Below are 12,472 nucleotides of genomic sequence, written 5' to 3' on the forward strand. Positions count from 1 at the left end.
GGGTCAGGCAGGGAGCCACAGGCCACAGAGCGGGGTGACAGGAACAAAGAAGTAGAGGCCCCTGCCAGGCACAGAAGTTTCCGGCTGGCGAAGTGGGGCTGAGAAAAATCCTGCATCATTATTTCTTGTTATATTTGTTATGATTATATTTATCGGTATGCACCTTTGTATCAGTTGAGCCTAACAATAAAACATTAAGACTGTATTTTCTATAATTTGTTAAAACTAATATTTCTAATAATTCATTTGTATTGAATTTTACAAAAGTATCTTGGTCTGTGGCAGACTGGAAAAAATAAAATAAGAAAACCAGTCATTGACCACTGACAGTTGAGAAACTGTTCTAGATTGAGCAAGGGTCTGAAAACATTTTCTGCATAGAGCCATATCATAAATATTTTAGGTATACGTATGGGCCATAAGGTCTCTCTCTCTCACTTACTCAGCTCTGCCATTGTTGTGAAATGATGGGCATAGCTATTGATCCAATAAAACTTTATTTATGAAAGCAGGAGCAGCAGTGTGCTGATTTCTGTTCTGGAGGTCAGAGCTAAAGGGCTACTGAGTGAATGAGGAAATCCATATCTGTGCTTCACCAGGGAAAAAGGCTAGGATCAGATGGGCCAGTTTAGAAGGAATCAGCTCCCAGCTTATCATATGGAAGGCCTTTCTAGTCTGTAGAATAAAATAAATTGCCTTGCCATGTGAAGAGCTCATCATGTTGAGAAGCTTATAATAAACAGTGGCTCAGCAAATTGTGAGGGAGAGGGATGCTCTAAGAAGCAAATCGCAGTGAGTAAGTGGGAGGTTAGAAAATAAGACCAAAGATCCTTCCAACTCAAAGACCCTACAGTTTTAGGACATTCGCATGGAATTATCTGCAATTCAAGGCTGTTAATACTCTCCAGCCAAGTGAATGATGGACTTTCTCTCATCTGACTACTCTTTGGAGTTGCCAGGAGGTGTCTCATTTGGTAGGAGATGCAGGGGTGTGCAAGGGAGCGGGAAATATGGGGGTGGGGGCCGGGCCCCTTGTCAACAGCTGCAGTGCCTCTGAAATGGCGATGGCATCCAGGCCAAGAGGTGCTGGCTGCAAGGTGGCAATTAGTCATGGTTTCTGTGTTGCTTTCCACCTTTGGTCATGACTTCAGAGAGCCTTATTAAAACTATAACTTCAACCAGAACCTTCTCTGGAACCTGCTCTTTCTCTCTTGAGACATATTCCTAGGTAAGAGGAAAGGTAAGAGTCCCATGTGGATACGTGTCCTTCTCTTTCCTCATTTAATAAACAGCCTAATTGGAGTCTTCAGTCTCTGGCTTTTACTTTGAATAGAAGCCGAATCACATAAACACTTTAATCAGGGGATTTCAATGTCATCATGGAGCAAGCGCGAATTTTGTAGGTAATAATGGGGAAGAAACATTTTCCTGAGAAAAGCTACTTTGTGTGTGCCTTGGTGTTTTTAATTTAGATGAGTCTCCGCTGTTTGGCTTTTGTTTTTTTCTAAAAATGAGAACATTCTTCAGTGAAATTATATATTCCTCAGAGACAGATGCCAACCAGACATTCCAGAAAAAAGAGCTTTTTTAAAAAGACAGAGTTTGGCCATATCTTTACACTGGAAACAGGAACCCACATGAATCCACAGCTGCAAAACGCAACTCATCCATAGTCACATAGAAATTTAGATGTTAACTGGAGCTACGTGGCCGGGCCTGCCTGTTTGGAAGCAGGAATGGGCCGCTGGGAACGCCGCGGGAGTGGAGAGCCAGAGCCGCGGGCGGCAGAAGTGCTGGTGTCCTTTCTCCTGAAATGCTCTTGGGGCTGGGTTGTTAGTTTTCCAGTGAGGTGTGCAGCTAAAATCAAGAATACTCCTCCACCTGACTCTCACAGAGGCAGGGAAGGTCATCTCGAATCCTTAAAGGATCCCTTTTCTCTTCTGCAAAACAGTAAGAAACTGTATTATGGGAGGGTAGGGGTGACGCCCTTTCTCCCCGTGCTTTGAAAGTGGCATTTCATGTATAAGAAAGGTGTATGGCTAACCAGGCATGAAAAAGCCTTCATCGTCATCACCTACTTGTGGACTTTTCACTTTCTTCCTTGTGTCAGCCCACCAAAATCTACAAAATTAAACACAATTGCCATGAAGACAATAAATAAATTGTGGACTTTAGTACAGATGGCAAGAACCATGCCTCTTATAAAAACAATCCACACAGTGAACTGAATGTATTGCTGAGGAAACATGAGATCCTTGCAGGTCTCAGGCCAAGGGCTAGAGGCTCACCCAGGCTCCAGGTTGTCTCTGAATATCTCTGAAGAGTGAGGAGGGGCAGTCAGGTGCCAGATTACCTGGATTCAAGTCCTGCCTCTGCTACTTCTGTGTGGCTTTGGGCAAGCGCCAAGCCCTTCAGTTTCTGCATCTGTGACCACAGACTTAAGGACAAGGAATAGTGCCTGGCGGGGAAGAAGCCCCGTGTCAGCTTTTGCTAACCCCACAAACTGCTGAGCCAGCACCTGCAACCCTTTCATAGGTCCGGCAGCCCCAAGGGAGAATGACTGTGACTCCAGACAGTTTAGCTACTTGGGGATGACTTTCTGCAGAATTAAATAAGTCTGGGACTCTGCAGATTGGAGGTGGGGATTCTATTTCTATTTCTTGGATGGCTTAACATGGGGACATACCTAAAGGAAATGCTGCTGTCTTATTTTTCTTCCAAATAAATAAATTCTGAAGTTGGCTGAAGCTTTTCACAGGGTGCTCGATTCTCAAGTTTCCTTTTCTATTTGTGATCATCTGGCCTAGTCTTAGCTCCTATTCATTTTTTTTTTTCACAGTAACATAAAGGATTAAATAAAGCCTATGGCTTGTGTAAGAGGAAGATTACAGAAACGGGTGTCACAATACAGCGTCTCCTGAGTGGCTGCTTCAATCTGGCCCCGGATTCTGGTCATTACTGAGATTCATAAGTAGGTGGAGACCACATGTCAGCATTATTTATTTGAAAATTCAGGCCATGACTCTCTAATTTACAATGTGAAAAGCAATATTTTATTCAAGTGCTTGCATTCTGAGGCCTATAGCTAAGTAGGGGCTTTAAGGGTGTGTGCCACTAGATCCAATATAAAGACGACATTAAGGTCAGAATACCAAAGTGACCAATTTACAGAGGAGCTTTTATGAAGGTAACGCACAAAGAGCCAAACAAATGTTATTCAAGCCCATCTCGCCTGTGGGTTTTGAAAAGCTGGTGACGGGGTAAAAATCCAATCACTGCACTGTGTGGAAAACAACTCATGTCATTAGTTTTTGGCATTTTCTTTTGTGATGCAGTGCAGCTAATGGTCGGTATAGGCAGCTGTATAGACCAGCCATTTGAGGACCCACACTTTAGACACACAGGCATAGCTGTGTTCAGTTTAATAGGAACCATGTGTTCCAATCCAAACAACATCTGACCCTCATGCTTCAAATAGTATGTATGCTTCTCAAGGGGTCTATTCAGTCAGACAGCTGTTGGGAGGTTTATTCCCACATTTTTAATTTGTCTTTGGCCTGGATAAACTGCTCATATTTTAATATTTCTCTGGATATTGTTTTTCACTGTTTTACCTCCTTAGCTTAAATCTTTGGTTCCCAGCTCAAATCCCAAATTGTTTTTAAGGTGAGGTCCACCAAAATTCATTTGATTTTTTTTTTTTTGGTGTTATTTTGGAGCACAAATTCAGATTAAAGTTATTTTTAAAGATTAGGTTACTAAGGAGTAACTTAAAATCCTTCGGCTTTAATGATTTCTCTGTGTAGAGCAGGATAAAAGCTTCTTTCTTTCTCTCTTTCTTTCTTAATTTTTTTTTTTTTGAGGCGGAGTCTCTGTCTGTCGCCCAGGCTGGAGTGCAGTGGCATGATCTCAGCTCACTGCAACCTCCGCTTTGCAGGTTCCAGTGATTCTCCTGCCTCAGCCTCCCAAGTAGCAGGGACTACAAGCACGTGCCACTACACCCAGCTAATTTTTGTATTTTTAGTAGAGACGGTGTTTCACCACGTTGGTCAGGCTGGTCTCGAACTCCTGACCTCAGATGATCCACCCGCCTTGGCCTCCCAAAGTGCTGGGATTACAGGTGTGAGCCACCACGACTGGCCAAGAACACTTTCTTTTAATTCAAAGATGTTTTCTCTGATCCTTCAAAATATACGGAGGCTTGAGTTACTACATAGAGGAGATGTTAAATGAAAAAAGTAGTGAAGGATCCTAATTCTGAATCTCCTAAAAAGAATCAATTCAGTGAAAAAGAGAGGCTGTGCAGCACGGTGGCTAGAAGCCTTGGTTTTGGAGTCAGACATCCCCGAGGTAGAAACCCTGCTCCGCCGCTAGCTGCTAGACCATGGGCAATGACCCAGCCTGTTCAAGATTTACCTTCCTAATGTAGAAAACAGAGAAGCCCCATCTCGACAGATTAAATGAGATAATGTGTGGTAAGCACATAATCTAGCTCCTAGAAAACAGTACATATTCAATAAAGTACAGCTTTATTTCAAAACTCAAATCTCTAGTCTTATCCATAAAGAGGAAGCAGCACATGGCAAGTCTTGTGATGGGGAGGAAGCTTAGTGACTTTTCGAACTGAACTGAATTCTTTGTGGCTAGAGAAAAGTGCACGGTGGGGAGAACAATGAAAGATGAGCCAGGGCTCAGGATCTTGTCACACTGTCCCCAGGCCCCCTCATACATTACCAACTGAATCTGCCTGATAGTGGAGGCATCTTGACACGTGCATGAAATAAAACACGACTGGAAAAAATGAGCCAGAAGTCACTGGCCATGGACCCCCAGATCCTTTCTGAACTTTTAATCTACTCTTTGCTGTGAAGCATTTGAGTCTAATAAGGGGTTGACATTTACAACGGACATTTCTGAAAGATCACCATAAAGCATTGGGATATTTTACGTCTTTACGCAAACCCTCTAATAAAAAAAAGAAAGTAAAATGAAATGGTAAAACAAATAGATTTCGGCCTTAGTTTATAATAGACTTATTTAGGTGGTTATGATGAAATAGGATATGGAGAATACACATGGATGATCAGGCATTTCAAAATTTTGCTTAGGTTGGTGTTGCTTTTTACTTTTTGGAGACAGGGTCTCACTCTGTCACCCAGGCTGAAGTGCAGTGGCACGATCATGGCTCACTGCAGCCTCAACCTTCTGGGTTCAAGCAATGCCCCCAACTCAGCCTCTCGATAGCTGGGACTACAGGCACAAGCCACTGTGCCCACCTAATTTATTATTATCTTTTTTTTGTAGACACAAGGGTCTCACTATGTTGCTCAGATTGGTCTCAAACTCCTGGTATTCACTGGCATAGCCACATTAAGGTATGGGCACCTACCTTTTTCCTTTGGAAGTTCACATCAAGTTTCATTGAGGCACACTTGTTCAACGTATTTAGTCTTCTAAAATGAAAGAAAAATGTGATGATTACTTTCACTAACGAATTTAAATCTCTCCAGTTTGATAAGCCTCCTTTATTTCCAGTAAAGTTGAAATTGCAGGAACAACCAATTATGTCCCACGACAGTACTGCACCCACAGAAGATACGCTGTAAAATAGTTCCCATTTGTGCTCCAGCCTCCTGACCTGCGAGGACTCTACCACCAAGCCTACCAATCCCTGCCTTTTCTCTAATCTAAACCCAGCCCTTTTCTGGCTTCTCTTTCCACTGTTACTGGAATCCATGGCCAATCATTTTAGCCATACTTTCACTATCCCCTCAAATCGTTTGCCACCTTGACCTTGCATCAAGTCTATCCTGTTAACCTCCAAATATGGATCAACCCAACCATGTGTCTTCTCTCCTGATCTCAGGTGGTTGGGTATAGGTGGAAAATATCTCACTTACACATGCTATAGGCTAACTATGCCACTCCAAAACATACATGTTGAAGCCCTCCATTCACATATGTGAATGCCCAACGTGATCGATTTGGAGTAAAGAAGTGATTAAGGGTACAGGAGGTCACCAGGGAGGAGCTCTGATCCCAGCGGATTAGTGTCCTTATAAGAAGAGATACCAGAGAGCTCCCTCTCTCTCTGTGCATGTGAGGACACAGTGAGAAGGCAGACATCTACAGGTCACAGGACCCTTACCAGGAGCCAAACCCTGCCAGTACCTTGATCTTGAACTTTTCAGCCTCCAGAACCGTGAGAAAATACATTTCTGTTGTTTAAGCCACTCGGTCATGGTGTTCCATCATGGCAGCCTGTGCTAATAAATACATTTTGATTTTCACCCTCAGCTGGACTCTAGAAGGTGTTACCCAACATTTCTTTCATTTTTTTCTCCTCTGGTTGTTCCCAATCTCAGACCACCAAAAAGACTCAGTCTCTCAACAGATGACATAGCCACCATTGCCAGTGAGAAAATACAAGCAATTAGATATATATTCTTTTAATAATCTTTTTCTTCTTTCCTTCCTTTCTTCCCTTCCTTCCTTTTTTTTCTCTCTTTCTCTCCTTCCTTCCTTCCTTCCTTTCTTTTTCTTCCTTTCTTTTCTGCCTCCCCTTCTTTATCTTTTTTACACTTTCTTTCTGTCTCTCTACTTCTTTCTTTTTTAGAGTAGGATCTCACTCTGTTGCCCAGGTTGGAGTGTACTGGCATGATCATAGCTCACTGCAGCCTCAAACTCCTGGGCTCAAGGGAAACTCCTGCCTGAGCTTCCCGAGTAGCTAGGACTACAGGTGCCTGCTACCATGCCCTTCTAATTTATATATATATATATTTTTGTAGAGACAGGGTCATGCTATGTTGCCTAGGCTGGTCTCAAACTCCTGGCCTCAAGCGATTCTCCTGCCTCAATCTCCCAAAGCACTTGGATTATAGGCATGAGCCCCTGTGCCCAGCCCCTCTTTCTGACTTCTATCATCCATAGATTAGTTTTGCTTCTTCTTGGTCATTGTATAAGTAGAATCATATAGCACGTATTTTTTGAGTGGCTGTTTTTTCATTCAACACAATGGTTGTGAGATTGACTCATGTTTTGCATAAACCATTCAGCTTAGTTGCTGAGTAGTATTCCATGGTATGAAGATACACAATTGGGTTAGCTATTCTCTTGTTGATGGACATTTGGGCTGTTCCAGTTGTTTCTTTGTTTTTTGTTTTTCTTTTTTGAGACAGAGTCTCACTCTGTTGCCCAGGCGGGAGTGCAGTGGTGCGATCTCAGCTCACTGCAACCTGTGCCTCCCAGGCTCAAGCAATTCTCCTGCCTCAGCCTCCTGAGTAGCTGGGACTACAGGTGCATACCACCACACCAGCTAATTTTTGTATTTTTAATAGAGATTGGGTTTGACCATGTTGGCCAGAATGGTCTAGATCTCCCGACCTCGTGATCCACCTGCCTAGGCCTCCCAAAGTTCTGGGATTACAGGCGTGAGCCACCGTGCCAGGCTTGTTTCCAGTTTTGACCAATGAATTTCTAAGTATGAAACTCAATGGCTTCTTTTTAGCAAAGACCTATTAATAGCAATCATCACTAATTAGTACCCATCATTCCTTGAAATTCTTTTCATCCTTGACATTCAAGATTATGAATTATCTCATCTCTCTGGACACTAACTCCTTCCTGCCACCAAGCAGTACTTGCCTCTTAACTATTAATTTTTTTTTGTTAGAATTCAGACTGAGGTCCATCCTTTTTTACTCTCCATGGCCTTACTGAAGAATCTTAACATAAATTAGACTCGAATGATACCCAGTCCTCTGTCTCCAGCCCAGGCATCTCATCTGAGGCCCAGAGTCACATTTTGCATTCTTTTCGAAACCTGTTTCTCCTACTTACTGTCTTGTCTTGACTAAGAGCATCACCAATGGGCCACCCAAACTAGAAAATAATGTCATCTTGCGGCTCTACTCCTTCACAATCTATATTCATTGGTCACCAAATCCTGTCAATTATACCTCTATGATGTCTTTGAAGTCTTGCCCCTCCTTTGGCCCTAATTCATTCTCTTTTCATTGTTTACTGAGTCAGGCATCAGCCTCCTAATTGGTTTCACTACCACTTCTAAAGCTTTCGGTTGAAAGCAGTTATATTTCTCAACTTTTTCTCACGTCGCTCACTGGCTGAAATATGTTTAATGACTCCTCATTTTCAACCATCTCCTATGTACCCTTTGACTACACATTCATTAGTGTCAGATATACCAGGCAATGCTGAGTTAGAAGCTGATCATCTCATCTGAGACCATCTTTGGCAGGTTCTCAGCCTGTCTGTTTGGTCCATTCCACATGTGTTATCATGTCTACCTAAGAGCGGGTGTGAAGTGAAAAAAAAAAAAGGTTGATGTTGCACATTTGGCGGCTCTGTAACAGGTTTGTTTAGAGACGGATTGACTGTTACTTATAAAATGAACTTATCTAGTGAACTTGTTCTTCCATTATGGTTTGGAAGCACAAACAAAATACTCTATTCTGCTTTTCTGTGGAAAAGCTTTTGATCTATGACATACACAAAAGACATCAAAGGAATCATCTTCTGTATACCACAGACTCGAATATGCTTTATACTTTCTAACACATGCAGGAAGTTTATTTATTATTTTCTAAAGCTGAAGACTCTAAGTAGATTTGACTTTGTAGTTCTGGGTCCTTTTATTGCCCCTAAACTCAGATGTTTGCCTGTACCTTTCAAATTCCTTCTCTACTTGGAGAAAGTAGTTGCAAAACATGTATTTCATAAAGGAATCATATACAGAACACCTAAAGAACTCTGAAACTCAGTAACAAGTCAAACAACCTGATTTTTCAAATGGGCAGAATATTCGAACAGATACTTCTAAAAGAAGATATACAAGTGACAAATATGCACATGAAAAGATGTTCAATATCATTAGTCATGAAAGAAATGCAAATTAAAATCATAACGAGACACCACTACACAACAGAATGCCTAAAGTAAAAACACTGACAACATTAAGTATTAGCAAGGATTCAGAACTACTGAAACTTCCAAAGGGGTACAGTCTCTTTGGAAAACCGTTTGGCAGTCTCTTATAAAATTAGGTATATTTTTAGCACTTGATCTAGCAATTCCACTCTTAGCTACTTATGCAAGATAAAAGAAATCATATGTCCACATAAAGATTTATACTCTCTCTCTATATATATAGCTGTAAAAAGGGTTTGTACTTGAATGTTCATAGTAGCTTTAATCATAAGATAGCCACAAAGTAGAAATGGCCCAAATGTCCACCAGCTGGTAAAGGTATATAAAAATTGTGGTATATCCATACAATGGAATACTCAACAATTCAAGCACTAACTATTGATATACAACACTACGCATGAATCTCAGAGTCATTATGCTAAGTAAAAGAACCCGGACACAAAGAACACACACTACAGGATTCCACTCATCAAAAAAATTTCAGGCAAGACAAAACTGTGACAGAAAACAGACGAGTGGTGGCCATTGCCAGCACTGGGGGACTTTTTGAGGTCACAAAAATGCTGTGTCATGGCTGGGCATGGTGGCTCATGCCTGTCATCCCAGAACTTTGGGAGGCCGAGGTGGGCAGATTGCTTGAGCCCAGGAGTTTGAGACCAGCCTGGGCAACATGGAGAGGCCCTGTCCCTACAAAAAACATATATAAAAATTAAGCCGGGTGCGATGGCTCACACCTGTAATCCCAGCACTTTGGGGGGCCGAAGCGGGCGGATCACCTGAGGTCAGGAGTTCGAGACCATCCTGACCAACATGGTGAAATCCCATCTCTACTAAAAACACAAAATTAGTCAGGTCTGGTGGCACATGCCTGTAATCCCAGCTACTCAGGAGGCTGAGGCAGGAGAATTGCTTGAACCTGGGAGGCGGAGGTTGCAGTGAACTGAGATCGCGCCATTGCACTCCACCCTGGGCAACAGAGCGAAACTCCATCTCAAAAAAAAAAAGAAACAGCTGGATGTGGTGGCACATGCCTGTAGTCCTAGATACATGGGAGGCTGAGTGAGAGAATCGCTTGAGCCTAGGAGATCAAGGCTGCAGTGAGCTGAGACCGTGCCATTGCACTCAGCCTGGGTGACACAGTAGGACCCTGTAGCTGAAAAAAAAAAGTTTTATGTCATGATTGTGGTGATAGTTACATAACTATACATTTGAAAAAATTAATCAAATTGTATACTTTGGTGATTTCTTGGAATATAAATTATATTTAAATAAAGCTGAATAAAAAATGCAAGTGAGTGACATCAGTGAAAAAGATTAAGTAAAAACCTCCAAACTACTGCTTCTTCATAAAATCAATAAGAGTACTGGCAAATATTGTCAAAATCAACTTTTTAAGAAAGCTGTAAATTGAAATGGGCTTTCAATAAACTAAGTAACACTAAGTGTCTATTTAAGAAAAATGGTTAAACATATGTAAGGACAGTGAGCTTTGTGACATTCCCACCCACTCTATTCCTATGCCCTTTTCCCCAGCTGTTCAGGAGCTTTGAAAATCAACAGCATCACCATCAGAGTAGCTGTGAAAACTAGTAGCCTTGCAGCCACTGGAGAGGGAAGAACGTGTTTGAGCTTCCCCAAAACTCCATTACCAAAAAATTGTCATTATCTGAGGTGTCTGGGAATTCCCTGAAAACACCCATTCATAGGGCTTATCTTTATTTAACCTGACTCAAATAATCACTAAAACTAGCTTATACCCGGGGTGTTTGTCAAAGACAGTCTGTAGTAACTAGTGAACATGGCAGTTGCCTGAAATGATAATAACAGTTGAGCCAAACAAGTTGCTAACCAAAAAGTTTAAAAAGAACAGCTGGGAGAATGAGATGTCCATAGGGGACTCAGAAAAGTTCCAATGTATTCCTAGGAATCTAGAAGGTCAAGTACATGTGCAGAACTGTGTGTATACCCAGGAAAGACCTGATCTGGTCCTAATCTTCCACCTTTAGCTGACCTTGATGATCTGCACAAGCAGGAAATCAAGGCTAAAGCAGAGCTGTCAATTCTCTGCTGGAGCATTGAAGTCATATTGTAACACGCACAAAAAGCCCCTCAGCAAAGACTGGGAGATGGATTTGTTGAAGGTATCTAAGAAAATCTCTGTCCAATCATTTGCTGATTACTAAATTAACTGAGTAGATGCTTCAGTGGATACAAGGGATACAGACTTTAGATAATTAATTCAGGATATTCATTAAACAGATAGCAATTATAACAACCCTGGGAAGAGAAGATCTGATTTCAAGAGGTACCATATCACCATATTTAAAATGTCCAGTTTTAAACAAATGAACAAATAAACAAAAAACCAAGACAGTGGATATCAGCAAATTATTCTAAAGTTTATATAAACGAGCAAAAGACTCAGAATCACCAACATAATAATGAAGGAGCAAAACTAGAGGACTAACAGTATTCAAATTCAAGACTTCCCGTGATGCCACAGTAATCACGATAGTGTGATATTGGTGAAAGAATAGACAAAGAGATAAATGAAACAGAAGGAGGAACCCAAAACAGACTCACACAAATAGAGTCAACTTACATTTATAAAGGAGCCAAGGCAATACAATGGATAAAAGATAGTCCTTCAACAAATGGTGTTGCAACAAGTGGATATTCACATGCAAAAAAAATTAGTCTAGACACAGACCTTATACAGTCACAAAAACTAATTCAAAATGAATCATAGACCTAAGTGTAAACACAAAACTATACAACTCCAAAAAGATAACATAGGAGAAAATCTAGATGGCTTTGAATAAAGTGATGACCTTTTAGATTCAACACCACAGGCATGGTCCATGAAAGAAATAATTGATAAACCAGACTTCATTAAAATTCAATACTTCTGATCAGAGAAAGACACTTTCAAGATAAAAGAGAAGACAAGCTATATATGGGAAGAGCATATTTGCAAAAGATATCTCTGATAAAGGACTGTTAGCTAAAATTACGAAGAACCCTTAAAACTCAACAATAAGGAAACAAATAGCCCAATTAATAAATGGGCAAAACATCTGAACAGAAACCTCGCTAAAGGAGATGAACATATGGCAAACAAGCCTTTAAAAGGGTGCTCAACATCACATGTCATTAGGGAATTGCAAGTTAAAACATCCATGAGATACTATCACATATCTAAGGTAAAAATCTAAAAGACTGACAACACTAAATGCTGGTGGGAATGTGGAGCAACAGAAACTCTCATTCATTGCTGGTGGGAATGAAAAATGGTATGGCCACTTTGGAAGACAGTGGGCAGCTTCTTACTGCCAAACACACTTTTATCATATACTCGAGCAATTGCACTTCTAGGCATTTACTCAAATGAATGGAAAACTTACATCCACATGAAAGCCTGCACATAGGTGTTTACAGTAGCTTTTTCATAATCTTCAAAACTTGAAAACAACCGAGATGTCAGGTGAATGGATGAACTGTGGTCCATGCGGGCAACAGAATGTTA

At 41.2% G+C, this 12,472-nt stretch overlaps 1 protein-coding gene across 6 annotated transcripts in view; it reads right to left on the minus strand.

Moving 5' to 3' along the window:
• Nucleotides 1–12,472, minus strand: part of STARD13 (StAR-related lipid transfer (START) domain containing 13) — a 583,251-nt gene that overhangs the window by 41,607 nt on the left and 529,172 nt on the right. For all 6 annotated transcript variants that reach the window (XM_011997821.1, XM_011997820.1, XM_011997818.1 and 3 more), the window contains one exon: nucleotides 5,390–5,453. In XM_011997821.1, the coding sequence (XP_011853211.1) occupies nucleotides 5,390–5,453 (64 nt within the window). The remainder of the gene's footprint in view (nucleotides 1–5,389; nucleotides 5,454–12,472) is intronic.

The sequence above is a fragment of the Mandrillus leucophaeus genome, unplaced genomic scaffold (assembly GCF_000951045.1).
Source record: "Mandrillus leucophaeus isolate KB7577 unplaced genomic scaffold, Mleu.le_1.0 Scaffold549, whole genome shotgun sequence".
NCBI lineage: Eukaryota > Metazoa > Chordata > Mammalia > Primates > Cercopithecidae > Mandrillus > Mandrillus leucophaeus.